Source organism: Biomphalaria glabrata, chromosome 12, assembly GCF_947242115.1.
Source record: "Biomphalaria glabrata chromosome 12, xgBioGlab47.1, whole genome shotgun sequence".
Taxonomy (NCBI): Eukaryota; Metazoa; Mollusca; class Gastropoda; family Planorbidae; genus Biomphalaria; species Biomphalaria glabrata.
This window is the reverse complement of record NC_074722.1, coordinates 11,470,743-11,491,419: the sequence shown is the minus strand read 5'-3', so window position 1 is coordinate 11,491,419 and position 20,677 is coordinate 11,470,743. Positions and strand designations below refer to the sequence as shown.

Sequence of the window (20,677 nt, the reverse complement as noted above, 5' to 3'; positions counted from 1 at the left end):
TCTGCCTTTTAGAGTTACTATCGGCTAGCAAAATATCGCTTTTTTTAAGAGGTCGAGATAGATTTAGATCTATATTTGTATGCCAGTGACTATTAAAGTACATTAAGTATTAGAACTTTTTGTTTTCTTAAAATTCGCCTTATTATTACATTTTTATTAAATAAAGCTAACAATGCCGTTTCGTTTTTTTAATTGCGAGTAGGATTGGCGTTTTCCATATTGAATGACATCCCAAAATGACAATTTTGTCTGTTTTAAGGAGATTTGCAACAGTTTTTAGAAGATTATAATAATTTCAGGAGATTTTCATGACTTTATGTTATATATTATAATTTCAGGAGAATTCCAGGAACTCTTTAATAATTAGTTAATATGGTTTAATATAATAATTTACACCTAGAATTAGCATCGTGCGGGGCCTATGAAAGCGGGGGCCCACTGCGGCCGCATAGGTTGAAGTGGCCTAAGACCGGCCCTGATTATGTTCATAACATCTATATAACATTCTAAAAAATTAAGACATGCAACCCTTTGACTTAAAAAAAAATTCGGACACGCTTTGCCTAATGCAATAAACGCTACATTATTATCTGAAATAGCAGTTCTCTATTACATGTATTTTCTTTTTGCCATTTTCGATACTAGACTGCTCAGTTTTTTTTTTTTTTTCAAGTTAGAAATCTTTTTTTAACATATTATTAACCTGGGCAATCAAAACAGAAAAATGGCTTGATCATTACTTGCCCACCATTGTTGGAATGGGGGCGGAGCCGCCTCTAAGTTTGTATGATAACACAGACATTCTTTGTAATATTGTTTTGAAATTAACATTTCTATCAAATTAAAAGTTCTCTATTCGCATGAACAGTTCTAAGACTTAAAAGAAAAAAACAACAGTAAAAATGTTTTACCATCTAATTATTTGTGAGTTATTTTTACATTCTTCATTTATTGTTCATATGTCAACCTTTAATGTGTTTTTTTTTTCTTACATTTTCTTAGGTGGATGCAGCCGCATGTGTTTTTTTCATACCTCTTCCTCTGCTACAACGAGCTTCTATCCTTGGAATTTAGATGCCAAAATAAGCTCTTTATGCTCACACTTAATCATCGGCTTTGCATATACTCAAGGTTTTGCATATCCCAGAATAATATATCACCCGAAACTGAGAGAATTGTAATTTGTTTCAACATTTTTTATAGATTAATTTGTTTTAACCATAGACTTATACATTATACTAGACTGGAAACCGGAAATAAATTCTCATCTGCCATTGATCGATTCACAGATATATATATATATGTACCTAAACTCTTTTTCATGCTCTAAGGGGGGTCGCCCCAATCAATCTTTTCTGTCTTAGAAAAGTAATGATCTTTAGTTTTCAAAGTTTAGAAATAATGCAAAAGCATTTCTCGGATATTCACGAAAATATATGAAACAAAGACATTTCCTGTTTGTTTCCATTGAGATAATGTTTCAAAAATCCTAGATCGAAATAATGCATGTTGATTTAAATTATCTTATTTACATTTAAATAGATTGATTACCTAGATCTTTCTAGATTATGTATCTAAAAATTGCAAAATAATAATAAAGAGTTCTCTTTTTTTTTTGATGTTCAATTACTAGTTTTAGATCTAAACATAGGTAAGGGTTGCAGACCCCCTATCTGTCAAGAGATTTTTTTATATTTTTTTTGTAATTTTTTTTTTTTTGCTGAAGGTTGAGAAACACTTTTTTAAATATATGCTGTGTATATGCGTTTATACATAGGGTTAGAATTTACTGGGCGTTAGGGTTAGGGTTTGGAAAAAAAAAGCGTCCCCCCCCCTCCCCTCATAAGTTTTAACGTATGTTATTTTATCCTTAAGCTATGGGCTATCGGTGAATTGATCAAAAACTGCAACTATAACAATGTCTCACTGCAGTTTCTTTATGCAGTCTGTGTAATGGAAAAGAGACAAGCCAAATTTTATTAATTTTTGTAATGTTATTTAAGAAATAAAATTAATGTATTAAATTTTAAAAAACATTAATGAAACATTTCTGTTATTTCTTAAATTAGCATGCCGAGATTTAGCTATCTCAAGAATGCTGGTCTTAAAATTCTGTTGCAACTGTTAAACTATCAAAATAATTTGGACGATACTTTTTACGAAATGATCAAGTCGCCCGCTAAAAGACGTATTTTTATTGACAATGCTGTGGCAGAATTGCGTGCCTCAGACTTCGACGGTGTGACAGTAAGAGAAAAAATAATAAATCCTCTGGACAATTTTAGGAGCGAGTATCTCCTTTTTCTTCAGGTATGTTATGTTTAAGTTATGTTTGTTCAAGTTATGTTAGTTCAAGTTATATTTGTCTAAGTCATATCTGTGTAAGTTATATGTGTTTAAGTTATAAAAACAAAACGAAAATGTCTATGGAAAAATCGGAAAAATCTTGGAAGATAATAGCCACCCACTCCATGATAACTACATCAGGTCGTCGCGAAGTGGGCGACTACTGTCAATCAAGGCAAGGACTTACTTACTTAGACTTAGGTCCTCCCGCGCCGTTCGGCGCATTGGGCGGCAAGCTGTCTCCATAATGATCTGTCACTGGCAATGTCTGAAGCCTCCTCCCATCTGGTGTCCACTGTTCTGAGGTCCTCCATGAAGGTGTGTCGCCAGGTAATACGAGGACGTCCCTGTTTGCGCTTTCCTCGTTTTGGCTTCCATGTTATCGCAACTCTTGGTGTGCGTAATTCATTTTGACGTAGAACATGTCCCGCAAACCTCATGCGACGCTCAGTCACAACCTCACTAAGTGTTCGACTCCCAGTTCGGCATAGGATTTCCTTGTTTGAGATCCGGTCTGTGTAACTGACTCCCAAAATCCGTCTCAGCCATCTCTGTTGAGCCACATTTAGTGTTTTCTCAATTTTGACAGATGACTTCCACGTCTCACATGCATATGTAGCAGTTGGAATGACGATTGTGTTGAGAAGGTGTATTTTTGTCTCGAGTCCAATGGCTTGGCTAGTCCAAATAGGCTGCAGCCTTTGGAAAATGCTCCCTGCCTTTCCTATTCGACATGCTACATCATGGTAAGCATCTCCATCATTTGTTATGATGCTGCCAAGGTACGTGAACTTGTCCAGCTCTTCAAGCTTTGACTCGCCAAGTCTGATGGGGACACCCTTTGCCTTATATCCCACTCGCATAATTTTATCCAAGTTTATGCGGAGGCCAATTTTGGGTGCCTCTCTGTCTAGGCTCTCCGTCATTTCTTGAATGCATTTATTTGTAGCCCCGAGTAGTGCAACATCATCAGCAAAGTCCAAGTCCGTCAATCGGAGTTGTTCATGCCATGGAATACCAAAGGCAGTCTGGTTCATTGCTCTCCTCATTATGTAGTCAATGGCTAGGAGGAAAAGGAAGGGAGATAAGGCAAGGACAGAGTGATACAAAAACTCGTTCGTACCTTACTCGGTCAGACTATATAAACGCCACTCCTTGATCAGGAAACATAAAAAGGACCAAGATGCCTGTGCGTAGTCGCTGAATGAACTTTTTATGTTGTGTGTACTCTATTTATGTGTATGTTTCTGTTGTGTTGTATTTATCTGAGAAATGAGTCCTTATAATCACAACAATTTCCATAAGGATCAATAAAGCCATCCTAATCTTAGTCTTAGTCTTTACGTTATATTTGTGCATGTTGGAATTATGTAACTTATATGTGTTTAAGTTATATTTGTGTAAGGTTTATATGTTTAAGTTATATTCGTGTAAGTTACATATGTGTTAGTAATATTTGTGTAAGTTATATTTGTTTAAGTACATTAGTGTAACTTATATGTGTTTAAGTTATATTTGTGTAAGGTTTATATGTTTAAGTTATATTCGTGTAAGTTACATATGTGTTAGTAATATTTGTGTAAGTTATATTTGTTTAAGTACATTTGTTTAAGTAATATTTGTGTAAGTTACATTTGTGTAAGTTATATTCGTGTAAGGTATATATATATATATATATTAAAGTTATATTTGCGTAAGTTATATTTGTTTAAGTACATTTGTTTAAGTAATATTTGTGTAAGTTACATTTGTGTAAGTTATATTCGTGTAAGGTATATATATATATATTAAAGTTATATTTCTGTAAGTTACATTTGTGTATGTTATATTTCATGAAGATAATGAAAACATGTATAATTTACACTGCCTTGATATACTTAATAACTGTTATTCACAAATATTAATATATCCTATAATCTAAAACGAGCATATATTGAAGGTTTGTATATAAGCAGTGCTTTTTTATGTGACTGTACGCCTTACGGTACGCGCTGCTATGGCGTACCGACACCTTTTTCAATGTGGGGAAAAATTGTTACTTTTCTTGCATTTTAACGTTTATTATAAAATAATTAGTAGTTAAAAGTTAGGCAATCCATCACTCAGTACCGGCACCTGAATATGTATGTATGTAGTTACGTACGTAAAGTATGTATGTATGCAGGGCCGACCCTAAAACTTCCGGGGCCTAATGCGAAACGGATTGCTCGGGGCCCAGTCTGGGTAGGGATAAGGATATAAAGTGAAAATTAAGGTTTTGTATTAGAAAATAAATTCGACATGAATTTATTCATTTTTACTATGTACAAAATCACAATCAAAATAACTTTACGAGCCTTGCATGTAGCAAAGTCATACAGTAAATTATCGAAATTCTGTTTCTCAATAGCAAGAATTGCCTAATTGTTCAATCTATCTTTGTGAATTGTTGACCCTAAGTAATTCTTGATTAGTCTGATGCGTGAGAAGCTTCTTTCATCAGATGCCACAGTTACGGGTATTGTTAAAAATAGTCTGAGTGCAAAAATTCGTTTGAGAAAGCAGTGTATAGATAATTAGTAGACAGATAAGCTAAAATTTCTACCGAGTTTTGTCGGATTTTTTAAGGTGCGTCGGCTGAGTGGTAAAGCGCTTGGCTTCCGAAGCGTGGGTCCCGTGTTCGAATCCTGGTTAAAACCAGGATTTTTAATATTTTGATTTTTGGGAGCCCCTTAGTCCACCACGCTCTAATGGGCACATGGCATTAGTTGGGAAAAGTAAAGGTCGTTGTGTCAAACGTGGGTCACAGAAACAGATAAATTATATCTGTCTTATATATCGCAAGGTCTGAAAGGGGAACTTTTTTACTTTTGGCGGTATTAGGTAGAACATGCCTTAAAGATTCTAACCGTCCCGAGACATGACGTTAAACTGCGCTCCTCTTTCCTTAGCACTTTTGGAGCTCAAAAGTGCCCTACTTCTTTTCAATCATTGTGTCTGCCTCCTCTTTTCCTAAGTCTGCCTTCATTGATCATCACACTGTCTCCTTAACTTTAAATTCTCACTACGTCCTAGACCAGTCCGTTTGCCGTGGACTGCGACGGGTAAGGGGGGATAAAGAGATCCTGGTGTTTAAGTGGTGGCTATCTGAGGATAAACCACAACAACACAATACTTTGGCTCCAAGTTCCCCTAGACCTGAGACCCAGATGGCCCGCTCTGGGTCAACCGGCTGGTCATGCCGAGCTACCAGCATAGGTCGTCGACCTATGCTGGAGGGCGGTGGCTGGAGGGTCAATCAGGGAGCTGCTGTATCGGACACATGTCCGATGTAGCAGCTGACTGAGTATAACACCTGTGTAGCCCTGGCGGGCTCATTCTGGACATCCGAATGGCCCGTCCCCTTCTTGGACTCGATGGCGGGTGGGGAGCACAGGTGCCGAATTAACCAAAATATATATGGACAAAAAAACACACACAAAACTACTTGCCCCAGACCTATGTCTGGGCAAGAAACGTCGAATTGATGATAAAAAAGAGGAGGTCCCAAAAAGCTGTGCCATCTGGCCATCATTCCTGGTGGTTAGGTGCACAGAGGAGGGAAAAAGCCTGACAAAGTTGAGCCCTTTTATTATCTATAAGGGACTCAAGTCAGTAGTGGAAGAGCCCACGAGTGTGTCTAAGCTACACAAATCAATGGAACTCCTTGTAGAAGTAGACAGCAAGACACACTCTGATGGGCTTTTAAGATGCAGAAGGCTCTGCGATCTCCAAGTGGAAGTCATGCCACACAAGAGTCTGAACACTAGCAGAGGTGTAATCAGCTCTAGGGACCTACTGGAATGTTCCGAGAAGGAAATAGTGGAGGGCATTGAAGGAGTCACCCATGCCCAGCGCATTACCAGGCGCAGGGATGGTGAGGAGGTCAAAACCGCCACTATTATCCTCACATTCGGAACTAGGACACCGCCAGAGTATGTGAAGGCAGGATACCTACGAGTTCCAGTGAGGCCCTACATACCTAACCCCATGAGGTGCTTCAAGTGCCAGGGTTATGGACACGGCGCGGCAGTCTGCAAGAGGAACACTGTGTGTGCCAGATTTGCTGGGGAGGGTCATGAGGACAAGGGCTGCACAGCCCAGTTCAAATGCCAAACTGTCAAGCTGGCCACTCAGCCTACTCCAAGGACTGCCCTGTGTGGAAACAGGAGGTTGCCGTGCAGGAGTACAAGGCAAGAAACGGATGTACCTTTAGCCAGGCAAAATCGGCTGTACTGGCCCTACCCAAATGCCAATTCGGCTTGACAAAGACCTACGCCCAGGCTGTTGCTAAGATAGGAAGATCCATAGCCACACAGACGGACACATTGACCCCACCACCCCCTCCTCCTCCTCCAACTCAGAAGAAAACACCGCCAAAGAACACACCTCTGAAGAAACAAGAAAGCCCTGTTGTCATGCTAAAGAACAGGTTCTCTGTGCTCGCTGATGAGAGCATGGAGACTGAGCAGCATGTCATACCAATACTCCGGGAGAACCAGGAGGCATCATGTCTGACACAGGTTCTCCTCAGAGAACCCAGCCAGAAACCCCAACCACTACCGAATTAGAGGCTGACCAACTCCCTAAGGGGAGAAATCAAAGCGGAGAGGATGCCCGAGGTGAGAGAGGAGGAAATGACCTCCGCTCTAACCAGAGGGATCTCCCCTCTCCAGAGAGAAAGACTTCCCCCAAAAGGGGGTTGTCCTCCTCTCCATCCAAACCCAAGAATAAAAATACCAAGGTCACTGGAATAGAGGGAAACCCCTCCGGGGGCCTCCCAAGGCCAAATAGCTCCAAGTAGGTCATCTAGAATAAGCCATGGATTCCAGAATTGTACAGTGGAATTTTAGAGGCCTCAAGGCCAATTACGAGGAAATGCAGCTACTGATGGACTCTGAGACTCCTGTAGCTGTCTGCTTACAGGAAACATTTCTGAAAGATTGCATCAGCTTCCGAAGCTATCGTGCTTATAGCAAGAATGTTGAGGATGCAGAGAGAGCATCAGGTGGAGTCTGTATCCTTGTGAAGGATAGCATCCCCCATGAGTAGGTAGAACTACAGACCACACTACAGGCCGTAGCAGCTAGGATAACCCTTCACAAGGTTATCACTTGCTGCAGCCTGTATCTACCACCAGGCGCTCCATTAAACCGAACAGACATGGAGGACCTATTGAAACAACTCCCCCGGCCTTTTTTAATCCTTGGGGATTTCAATGCCCATAACACCATGTGGGGATCCAACAATACCGACACAAGAGGTCGTATGCTAGAGGATATCTTCCTCCAACATGATTTATGCATACTTAATGATGCATCACCGACCTACTTGCACCCAGGAACTGGATCACTCACATGCATTGACCTCACCGTATGCGTCCCCGGACTTCTGGACGATTTTAAATGGTCAGTTAGCAATGATCTACGGGGAAGTGATCTCTTCCCAATCATCATTACTAACAATCTCCCTTCATTGGGACGACCTCAGCGGTGGAAACTGAATAAGGCCGATTGGGAACAATTCCAAAAAAGATGCTCCGAGGATATAACAGAAAATATCCTCCATGAACAGAACCCAGCTTATACATTTGCTAGCAAGCTACTAAGTATAGCCAGGAAAGTTGTACCCCTAACCTCTGCAAATCCAAAACGGCCTAGCAAACCATGGTTTGATACATCTTGCAAAAGTGCTATTGGTGATAGGAAAAAACGACTGGCTGCATTTATAAAGAATCCTTCCCAGGAAAACCTAAAGCTATTCAGGATAGCTAGAGCAAAGGCTAGACAAACCATACGGTCAGCCAAAAGGAATTCCTGGAGAAGTTTTGTCGGCAGTCTGGATGCCAAAACTTCTGCTAGAGCGGTTTGGAAGGCAGTAAGGCGAATCAAAGGGAAAGAATCAAATGCAATAGGGCATTTGAAAAACCAAGGACGAACTGTCACGTCCCCCAGAGAAATAGCTGACTGCCTTGCATCCTCAATAGCAGAAAAATCATCCACTGCACACTACACGCCAGAGTTCCAAAAAGTCAAAACCAGGGAGGAAAGACACCCCATTGATTTCAGGTCAGAGAACAATGAAGACTACAACAAACCGTTCTCGCTTGAGGAACTGAGGGAATCGCTGGACAAGTCACATGACACAGCGCCTGGAGAAGACGAAATCCATTACCAGTTCCTCAAGCACCTTCCCGAACCCTCATTGGCAGTTCTGCTAGGGGTCTATAACTATGTGTGGCAAACAGGCGCTTTCCCAAACAGCTGGAGGAAAGCCACAGCTATACCGATAGCTAAACCGAGAAGAGACGGCTCTGACCCAGCTAACTATCGACCAATAGCACTAACAAGCTGCATCTGCAAAACCATGGAAAGAATGATTAACAGTAGGCTGGTCTGGAACCTGGAAAGGAATAAAGTGATCTCAAACTACCAGTGCGGATTCCGGCAGGGGCGGACAACAACTGATCACCTGGTAAGGCTGGAAGCTTATATTAGAAATGCATTACTCAGAAGAGAACATCTAGTAGCTGTATTCTTCGATATAGAAAAGGCCTATGACACAACCTGGAAACATGGCATTCTACGTGACCTGGCGCTTATGGGACTTAAGGGACACCTCCCCCGTTTTGTGGAGGAATTCCTGAAAGATCGAAAATTTCAGGTTCGAGTGGGCAACTCCGCTTCTGACACTCATGACCAGGAAATGGGTGTACCCCAGGGCAGCATTCTGTCAGTCACCCTGTTCAACATTAAAATAAATAGCATCATAAATGCGCTGTCCCCTGGCATAGAGTGCTCTTTGTATGTTGATGACTTTGTCATTTTTACTTATGGGAAAAACATGAACACCTTAGAAAATTACAGTTATGTTTAAACTAAATTCAGGGTTGGGCAAACGATAATGGTTTCAAATTTTCAGACTCCAAAACAGTTAGTATGCATTTTTGTAATCTAAGGGGACTCCACCCAGACCCTGAACTATTTATACACAAAAAGAAGATCCCTGTCGTGAAAACTACAAAATTTTTAGGCCTCACCTTAGATTCCAAATTTAATTTTCTCCCCCACATTAAGGAACTTAAGAAGAAATGCCAAAAGTCATTAAACATACTTAGAGTACTTAGCCATACGGACTGGGGAGCTGACAGAGATACCTTGCTGCTGCTTTATCGGAGTCTGATTCGATCTAAGCTAGACTACGGATCCATAATATATGGAGCAGCAAGGAAGTCGTACCTAAAAATACTGGAACCAATACAAAATGCTGCCCTGCGTCTCTGTCTCGGCGCGTTTCGTACATCACCTATCCCAAGTCTCCATGTGGAGGCTGGAGAACTTTCCATGGATATAAGAATGAAAAAGCTTGCAATGCAGTATATAGTCAAGCTAAAATCCAACCCCACGAACCCTGCTTTCGACTCCATATTTAAGCCCACAGAGGCAGAATTATACAATCGAAGGCCTAACGTCATACGGCCGTTGGGCCTTCGAATGAGAGAACCCATCCAAAATTTAACCCCACCCATTGACCAAATCTCTAAAATAGAAACCCCTCAGAATCCTCCTTGGCTAATGAATAAACCCAAATTAAATTTATCCCTCCTTAATTTCAAAAAAGAAAATACAGACCCAAGCATACTACAAGTCCACTTTAGGGAACTGCAGGAGAGCTATGGAGATTGTGGCACCATCTACACAGACGGATCCAAAATGGATAGAAAGGTCGCATGTGCCTGCTCCTTTCGGAACAAAACAATCTCCCGTAGACTCCCCGATGGCTGCTCCATCTTTACGGCCGAATTGCATGCAATATCGCTTGCACTTATGGCCGTTAATGCATCAGAAAGGAGGAAATTTATAATCTGCTCCGACTCCAAATCTGCATTGCAAGCTTTGGGGCGGATGAAGACTGACATCCCATTGGTACATAAGAGCCTGAAGCTGTTGGACCAAATAACAGCCGACCGTAGGGATGTCACCTTCATCTGGGTCCCCTCCCATGTTGGCATTGAGGGAAACGAAGCCGCAGACAGAGAAGCAAAGAGAGCCCTAAATCATGCGGTGTCAGGAACCCAAATTCCCTGCTCGGACCTGAGACAAAGTATTGCCTCTACCACCTATCGAGAGTGGCAGAACCGATGGGAGGCTGAGACTCACAGTAAACTCAGGCAGATTGTGGCGGATGTCAGGTGGCGGCCCACATCTAAGGGTCTGACAAGGCATGGTAGCACGACCATGTCCAGACTTAGGATTGGCCACACCTACATCAAGCACTCTTTTGTGCTGAAGAGAGAGGAGCCCCCACTTTGTGAGTACTGTGACTCTCGCCTCACCGTGGAACATATCCTCGTTGATTGCCCCAGATACCAGGATGTCAGGGAGAAATATTTCAGAGCAACTAATTTAAAAGCACTATTTGATAATGTCGACCCTGGGAGGGTACTGGGCTTTATCCGGGAGGTGGTGCTATCTACGAAGATCTGATTTATGAGTTTGTGGACATGTACTATTTACATTAGATTTTTACCAAATAATTAAATTTTTACTACCTTTACTATTTTAACTGTGAATAGACCTTGATTTTTATGATATGACTGTATAGAATCTGGCCCTTGTTGTTTGGAGAGAGAGTAGTCCTTAAGGGACTGCAGGCACGACATGGCCTAAATTGTGCCGATGTGCCTAAAATCAAAATCAAAAATAAAAAAAAAAGATTCTACTTCATCCTCTAATTCTCGTTCCAATACGTCTGGTGGCTGTACTGCTAATGAGTTCGAGGCTTCTAATTCTCGCTCCAATACGTCTGCTGGCTGTACTGTTAATGAGTTCGATGCTTCTAATTCTCGCCCCAATACGTCTGCTGGCTGTACTGTTAATGAGTTTGAGGCTTCTAATTCTCGCCCCAATACGTCTGCTGGCTGTACTGCTAATGAGTTCGAGGCTTTTAATTCTCGCCCCAATACGTCTGCTGGCTGTACTGTTAATGAGTTCGATGCTTCTAATTCTCGCCCCTATACGTCTGCTGGCTGTACTGTTAATGAGTTCGATGCTTCTAATTCTCGCCCCAATACGTCTGCTGGCTGTACTGTTAATGAGTTCGAGGCTTTTAATTCTCGCCCCAATACGTCTGCTGGCTGTACTGTTAATGAGTTCGAGGCTCGATGCAAGCATCATCAAACGTACATCATCACGCTGAAGGTTCTTGAAGCTAAAGAGTCTAGGGGAACGCTTGGCATTATTTCCGGTATTTAACATCAAAACACCCTGGGACGAATGAAAAGTACTGAGTTCAATTTTCTTTAAAAACAAAAAAAAAACTTGATTAAATACGATCCTTCAATGAAATGTTTTGATTTCTCTCTGTACGGCTCCATTGACCTGAACCAAAATGTTCATTCCATTCACCACAACATATGAACATTGTTCAGCATTGCGTTCCGCCGTAAATGTTGTTCAAAAGTTTTCTCTTTAATAAAAAAAATGTTTTAAATATTCGGTGACAGACATGTTTGCATATTATTTAAGTAAACTGTTCAAATAATAATAAGAGAATAAAAAATAAAAAATAAACTTTTGATTTTTTTTTGTATAGGAACTGGCAGCAGCATTTAGATCTGAGGCAGCCAGAACAGGAAGACCTAAGCTGCTTTTGTTTGCATCTTTGTATGACACATTCAAAGTGACGAGGCTTGATGTTTTTTCTGATGTTAACGGAATATGTCGGTAAATCTTTGTCTAAGACATGAAACGTATGTGTTCAAAGATAAATCTTTTTTTTTGTCCGAAGGCATATAGCATGTGACCTAAGACACTAGTACAGTATTAGTCAAAAGACAAAAGCATGCATCAAAAGACATAAAAGCATTTATCCGAAAACATAATAACATTTTGAACAAAGACGTAACAGCATTTGACCAAAGACATAACAACATGTGACCATAGACATACTAACATGTGACCATAGACATAACAACATGTGGCCAAGATATAACAGCATGTGACCAAAGGCATAACAACATGTGACCGAAGACATATTAACATGTGACCATAGACATAACAGCATGTGGCCAAGATATAACAGCATGTGACCAAAGGCATAACATTGTCCAAAGACATAACAACATGTGACCAAAGACATAACAACATGTGAACAAAGACATAACAGCATGTGACCAAAGACATAACAACATGTTACCAAATACATAACAACATGTTACCAAATACTTAACAACATGTGACCAAAGACATAACAATATGTGACCAAAGACATAAAATGTGACTTAAGACATAACAAAATGTAACTAAAGACATAACAACTTGTAGCTAAAGACATAACAAAATGTAACTAAAGACATAACAACTTGTGGCTAAAGACATAACAAAATGTGACTAAAGACATAACAACATGTGACCAAAGACATACGTCAGGTTCTTTTTATTGCTTGGCTCATTAGGGGTTACTCAATTACATTCATTGCTGAGAGGCATCAAACTTTCCAGTCCAGTATGTATTTAATTTCTTTTCCCCCTTTAGGTAAAGGCTACATACATGAACAAACTAAAACAATTGTATTTGAAATGTAACCTAAAAATTGATTTATTTTATAAACAATATATATATACATCAAGACTCTTTTATTTTCATTTCACTAAGATTCTATTTAGTTTTAGTCATTTTGTGAAGCATTCACTGTTTCTATTCTAAAATGCCTAATTGAAACCCACTGGAGAAACACATAGAGAGCCGTCTAGTTGATTAAAATAGGGATAACTTTTGAAAATCATAGAAATTAGTATAGATGAACATTTTTCTTCTAGATCAGAAGCAAATGGACTGTTAGTTGCTATGCACTCTTTTAATTGTTTTATTAATAATATCTAGACTTTATTTTTCGTAAGTCTTTTCGCTTTCGATTTTTTGTTAAGGAGGGCATCATGGAGATCTGTCGCACCTAGTGTGCTGTTGACTTCTAAGCCACTGCAGAAATGCAAAATATTGCAAGATTTAGCGTTCTGAAATTGGTCGAAGCCATTTTCTTAAAATTTAATTGATTAATTTTTTATATAATCTTTTACTTTTTTTTAATTGAAAAGTGGTATTGGGGGGGGGGGGCAAATTTGAAAGCCCTCCGGGCCTCTACTTGAGGGGGGGGGCAAAATGTGTGTCCGAAATATTTTTACATTAAATATTAAGCCAATGCAACGTTATCTTGCTATTATTGTAGTTATGTAAATTAGTGACCATGTTGCATGTATTTCACACATTAGTCTTAATTTTTTCTTAAGTACATTATCTCATGTTATGATGTCGAATGTCCAAATGCAAGTACCCCTAAAGAGGCCAAGCCGCACAGGCCCCAAATCCTTTGCTACGCCACTGTTCTCAGAGAGGTGGACATGGTCATTTATATATTTATTTCAGAGAGGTGGACATGGTCATTTTGGAGACACAAGCACTTCGTCCAAACAGCCCACAAAAGTATCATGCTCACCATAGTCGGTTATATGGCGAATACCCAGAAGATTCTTCTTCTATTGTAAGTAAAAGTTTAATATTATCTGGAAAATACCCAGAAGATTCTTCTTCTATTATAAGTAAAAGTTTATTATCTGGAAAATACCCAGAAGATTCTTCTTCTATTGTAAGTAAAAGTTTAATATTATCTGGAAAATACCCAGAAGATTCTTCTTCTATTGTAAGTAAAAGTTTAATATTATCTGGAAAATACCCAGAAGATTCTTCTTCTATTGTAAGTAAAAGTTTATTATCTGGAAAATACCCAGAAGATTCTTCTTCTATTGTAAGTAAAAGTTTATTTTTTTTAATTTTACTTCTTTTAAACCAAAAGGCAGGCGACCCAAAGGCAGACCCCGAATGTGATGGATTGATGATGTGGAGGCAGACAGCTTGAGGTTAAGGCGTGGATGCGAAAGGCCCCGGAGAGATCTGAATGGAGGGATGAGTTGAAGCAGGTCATAGCCCTGTGTGGGATGTAGTGTCACTGGGATGTATGGATGGTCCCCTTTTAGACCTCGCGATCTATAAAGCAGATGATGTAAAAGTCATCTGTTTCTATGGACGACGGTTAACGAGGATGTCATGTGGCCAGCACAATGTCCAACCGCTATATTTTCATTAACTAATGTAATATTAGATTTGGATGGACACAGGCGTCTGGAAATTCTCAAAACTTAAAATTTCCAGTCTTCACCGACATTTAAATCCCTGAACTCCACAGTTTAGAAGCCAAGCGCTTTTATACTTGGCAACCATGCCCCTGGAAAATAAAAAAAAATTATGCAAAACAGATAATATCAAAATAAGACAGAGTTTTTCAGCCTCAACTCATAAATGTTCCATTATTTTGGTAAGAATTGCAGGTAACAAAGCAGTTGTCAATATTTTTAGCTCAAATACCAAAAGCAAAATAAAAAAAAATACTTTAAAAAAATAAAAGCATATACTTAGTGTATCAATGGACCTCATTCACCAATAGTAAACAAACAACATTTAACCACGTCATAATATTGATAAAACAATGAAAATTACGTATCACATGACAGCCTTTATGGATTGCGTAATATATATATATATATAGAGAGAACCACGTGGCAAAATGTTGTTTGTTTACGATTGGTCAATGAGATCCATTAGTTTGGATCATGTAATTAAATTTGCGATAGATCAAGACTAACAATAAAAATCTGTGCAATTAGAAATATTTTTTACCAATTGTTTTTGTTTAGCGAAATTTCATGCTTTTAGCGTTCTCAATACGCTATGATACTATCACTTGTCTGGACCAGTTAAAAAGGGGGGAGGGGAAGAAATAAAGGGGTATCTGGGTGATCACTTTAAAATTATTTTTTTAAAAAGGGAACAACCTGAATTTGAACGTGTGGGCTAAAACCTTCTCAGGATTCTCAAGCCAACGCGGTAAACACTTTCCTAGCGAGTGTCTATGAACATGGGAGATTGTATAGTTAGTTATCTGTTGTTTCTATCTCATGTTCGTGTTCAATATACCTAATATAAAGGATCAAGTACTATTCCTTTCCCTTGGAAAGGGGACTAATTCAGCTTTTTTCACCACTTCAGCCAAGAACTATTTCTTTCCCTTGTTTGAGACACCAAACAAAATAATTTATTACCAGTAGTTAATTGGCTCATACTTTTTTCAAATTGATTCTTGTGTTATTCGGTAAGAGAAATAATTGTACACAATTTCAGCTTGATTCGAGACTGGGTGTAAATAATAATAATAATTGTACACAATTTCAGCTTGATTCGAGACTGGCTGTAACGTTGTAAAAGGTGAAATGGTGTAATGTTGAAGAATGCGAATGTCGTGGAATGCTGGGTTCGTGCTTTCTGGAGTACTCTCGACACGCACATATATACCACAAAGTTTATTTGACAATAATACTGCACTTCTTGCTAGTGCTACAAGTCAGGAAATAAACAATCCTATCCGCCTAACAGCGGGATAAAAAATATCCAATACGTTAAACTCTCCAGAGTAGATTACAAATCACGTCCGCATCTCAGCGGGTAACACTGGACAGAATAATCCAGAATAATAATACATGTCTCAAAAAGAACACTGGCATCAACTGCCTAAAAGATACTTCTAAGTCGCTACTGTCCGTCCCGGACCAAAATATATTTCTTGACCATCCGGTCCAAAGGATACCCCTTGACTGACTTGACTGAACTCAAAGTCAACTTTATTCATTCTACTTCCTGTTTTCTACATCAGGAATTCCACGTGTCTTTTAAACTCTTAACATGACGTGAACATTAAATCAAGCAACGTCAACTGAGACTGTGACAAACGAGTACAAACATTAGGCCAGACAGACACACAGACAGACAGAGGGAGTTAATATAAGCTTCTTAAAAAGTATGTAATGAACTAATTGATATCAAATTATGAATCAGCTCGATCCTATTCTAAAGGATATGATGAAATGCACCTGATTAAGGTTTGACCTACATACAAGAGGAATGGTGAATCACCAATCTCTCATCAATGGTCAATGAAATAAGTTCATTCCTTTTGATCAAGTGTCTAAAGTTTACAATGTACGTAGCTTTACCCATACCAAAACTTTTTCTTTAAAACATAAACTGATCACACAAAAACACATATTTTCCCCTATTATGGCCGGTAATCAGTTATTAGCGTTGTTTCTAAGATTTGAAATAAGCTTACCAAATTTTAAGCTCTTCAAATCAATGTATGTACTTGCCAGCTATATTAAGCTCATCAACTGCCGTAAGGATTGAAACAAATTTTGTACATAGGTTACTTCTACCCCTTGCGTGCTCGCTAAGACATGGTTTTCACAGATTCGCCCTTCAAAAAAAAAAAAAGCCGCTATTCGCGGAAAAAACGCAAGCTTTATATTCAACCTTTTTATTTCATTTTTGGCATTTCCGCAAAAGATCGCATTCTATAATCTACAAGTAAAAAAGTAAATTTTCCCTTTCATACCTTGCGATATATATGGTAGATGATGTTAAGGTCATCTATTTTTATGGATGGCTAACAGTTAACGAGAAGGGTATCATGTGGTCAGCACAACAATTAACTGCCTTTACTTTTCCCCAACTAATGTCAGGTACCCATTATGTCTGAGTGGACTCAGTGGCGCCCTAGAGAACCCGAAATTAAAAATCCCAGTCTTTAATAGGATTCGAACCAAAGCGCTTTATTGCTCAGCCACCGCGCCTCCGATTTTAATGCATACATTTTCTTTATTTTCAGAATTACATGACCAATTATGTCATTTCGAAAGGATGTGCTAAAGAAAAACTGATTATATCAATTACTCCAACCGTCAGTGCTTACTGGGAAATCGACCCTGAAGCAGAATTTAACAAGCAATTTGTAATATTTGCAACAATTGAAAATTACAAAGTACGGAACCATTTCTTTTAATGGCATTCTAATTATCTTATTATCTAATATATAAAGTAGAATGATTGGCGTATGTATTTATGTATGTCCCCGTATAGAAATAAAAACCGCTTGACCAATCTTGATAAAACTTGGCAGAAATGTTCCTTGGGTACCAACTTAGACCGTAGTGTATGTATTGTGGCCCTAAAACAAACTTAAGACCCTCAAAAAAAAAAAGATCAACTCTATTACAGCTATAGAATTTTATGGATCTAGGCCATGTTTTACAATGTTGACATGAGAAAAGATTTAGATCTAGATCTAATTTTAAGAACTAAACTTTGCACTTATAGGGTTTTTTTTTGACACATGAAAATACAAAATATAGTTTATTGATTTCATTATTTAATAAAATTAACCTTCAAATTTGTGTTTCAAAAGCATTTTTACATTAATTCGTTATTTATGTCTGCGAATTTAGATATCCCGATGCACATTCTTTCATTAGACATTACCATATGGTTACACATTAACTGATTAACACATCTCTCTACTGAGTCTATTCCTATGTCTAAAACTCTTATTGAACTCTAAGATGATAAAACTTCTTTTCGCAAAGATAGTTTTATGCTTTAACACATGAACATACTAATTATAGTCCATTCATTTCATATTTTAATCAAATTAACATTCAAATTTGTTTTTCTAAAGCATTTTTAATGCATTCGTTCGCTGTTCACTAAAGCTGCGTAGCCGTGTTGAGATAGGCATATAATGAAAAAGGTCACGCATGCGCAGAGCAAAGCCTTCACGCAGCACAGAATGAACTCTATAAAAGCCCATTTTAAACTCTAGATTAGTCAAGATCTAGATCTATGTCTACCTCAAGATCTACTTTATACTTTAACATACAAAATTAAGTCTAATCATTTCAAATTTTAATCAAATATATGTAGGCCTATAAGCAAATGTTTCAATTTGAAAAAAATGATTTAAGTAGATAAGCTATTTTGATTTAATGGCTTCATTCATACTATTTTTACATTTACACATTCGCTTTATTTATTACATTATTATTTCGTTCAAATGTTTCAAAAACACTCTCACTGACTATATCGACAGTGATAAGCAAGTAAAGACCCGCGGGTCGAGGGTAAAATATGTCTAGTATTTTAATTTAAAAAAGGTCAAAGCAGTTTTGGGTTTTATAATATTGTAATGTTTTCTGCTAACTATCGTAAAAAACGTAAGTTCAAAATCTATGGCCAAATTACAAGGTCTTCGGGGAACAGTACCAGGAAAAAGAAGAAATGGCAGAGACAGAGAAAGCGATGGGAAGACAACATAAAGATTGTACGGGCCTGACATTGAAAGAGGTTCTAATTAAGGCTAACGACAGAGAGGAATGGAGAAAGACGGTCGACAGATGATATAGAGGTCATCTGTTTCTTTAATTATCCCCAACTAATACCAGGTACCTAAGGTAGCTGAGTAGACTAAGAGGCGCCCTAAAGAACCCACAATAAAAAAAAATCCCAGTTTTCACCAGGATTCGAACCCAGGGACTCAGCCACCGCACCTGTTAATCCATATGATAGCAGGATTTTTTTTTTTTTTACATTAAGAGTTCTCTCCCTTCCAAGTGTTATACACAGGGCCGCAGCGAGGATTGTGGCGGCCTGCGTGCGAAATTAAAAAATGCCGCCCCCCCCCCCCCTTTATTTTCTGCAAAAAAAATGTATTACGACTGAGATGGACACTGTACCAAAAGCCGCAATGTAATTTAAATCCATGTTCGTAGATTATTCCTTTATTTCCCTTTCATACCCGCAAGTTGTCATGCCCTCAAGGTGTTTGATTTCCAATTTTAACTTTGTATTGTTTTCTATTACGACGTTCTAAAGTCCTTCTCCAGTTGTACCAGTCATTGGGCAAAACCCCAGAAAGTGTTCATGTATTGCAACATGAGATATATAAGAAAAAGAGGCAATAATAGTAGGCCTAGTGATTAGTTCAGTATGAGACCTGTCTGGTGTACAATCTAATAGTAGGCCTAGTGATTTGTTCGGTATGAGACATATCTGGTGTACAATCTAATAGTAGGCCTAGTGATTAGTTCAGTATGAGACATATCTGGTGTACAATCTAATAGTAGGCCTAGTGATTTGTTCGGTATGAGACCTATCTGGTGCACTAGCGGATCCAGAACTTTGGAGTGGGGGGGGGGGGGGCGATTTTTTTCCAAACCCTAACCCTAACGCCCAGTAAACCCTAACCCTATACATAAACGTGCGTACAGCACACACACACACATATATATATATATATGTATATATATTTATATATATATATATATATATATATATATATATATATAAGAATAAATAAGCAATATTTCTCAGTATTTTCTTGCATTTTTCACTGCAGAAACGCATTCTCCTGACATCTATAGCTCTTTATCCATCAGTGGAGTTCGGGGCGAAGCCCCGACGCCAAAAAGCGTTTTCTTGCATTTTTAACTGCAGAAACGCCTGCTCCTGACATCTACAGCACACTATTCATCAGTGAGTTTCGGGGCGTAGCCCCGACGCATAAAGCGTTTTCATGCATTCTTCACTGAAGAAACGCATTCTCCTGACATCTACAGCTCATTATTAATCAGTGGAGTTCGGGGCGAAGCCCCGACGCCAAAAAGCGTTTTCTTGCATTTTTCACTGCAGAAACGCCTGCTCCTGCATCTACAGCACACTATTCATCAGTGAGTTTCGGGGCGTAGCCCCGACGCATAAAGCGTTTTCATGCATTCTTCACTGAAGAAACGCCTGCTCCTGACAACTACAGCTCACTATTCATCAATGAGTTTCGGGGCGTAGCCCCGACGCAGAAAGCGTTTTCATGCATTCTTCGCTGAAGAAACGCATTCTCCTGACATCTACAGCTCATTTTAATCAGTGGAGTTCGGGGCGAAGCCCCGACGCCAAAAGCGTTTTCTTGCATTTTTCACCGCAGAAACGCCTGCTCCTGACATCTACAGCTCACTATTCATCAGTGAGTTTCGGGGCGTAGCCCCGACGCAGAAAGCGTTTTCATGCATTCTTCGCTGAAGAAACGCATTCTCCTTAACCTCATTATTCATCCTATTAAAAAGAACCTTTTGAATAATATTGTACTTGAAAAATATTCTAATTTGAATGTATACGCCCTTAATACATTGCAAATAAAACCGATTTGTTCCTTGAAAAGATCAGATACCCCACATATTTAGATTAAGGCTTTGAGGATCGAAAAAAAAATTCGATAAATAATATTCAATAAAATTCAAGCATAAATTGTGAGTTATAGTCCCAAATTTAACTAGAAAAATATTAGATTGAGTAAAGGTTGGAAAAAAGGCTACTCATCTCA

General features: G+C 38.8%; 1 protein-coding gene across 1 annotated transcript in view; it reads left to right on the top strand.

The window, feature by feature from the left end:
• The window catches only part of LOC106056147 (chitotriosidase-1-like), a 46,847-nt gene that overhangs the window by 6,804 nt on the left and 19,366 nt on the right, over positions 1-20,677 (top strand). The window contains exons 2-6 of the mRNA XM_056007187.1: positions 1,003-1,177; positions 2,070-2,310; positions 11,959-12,089; positions 13,789-13,903; positions 17,138-17,290. Of these exons, the coding sequence (XP_055863162.1) occupies positions 1,003-1,177; positions 2,070-2,310; positions 11,959-12,089; positions 13,789-13,903; positions 17,138-17,290 (815 nt within the window). The remainder of the gene's footprint in view (positions 1-1,002; positions 1,178-2,069; positions 2,311-11,958; positions 12,090-13,788; positions 13,904-17,137; positions 17,291-20,677) is intronic.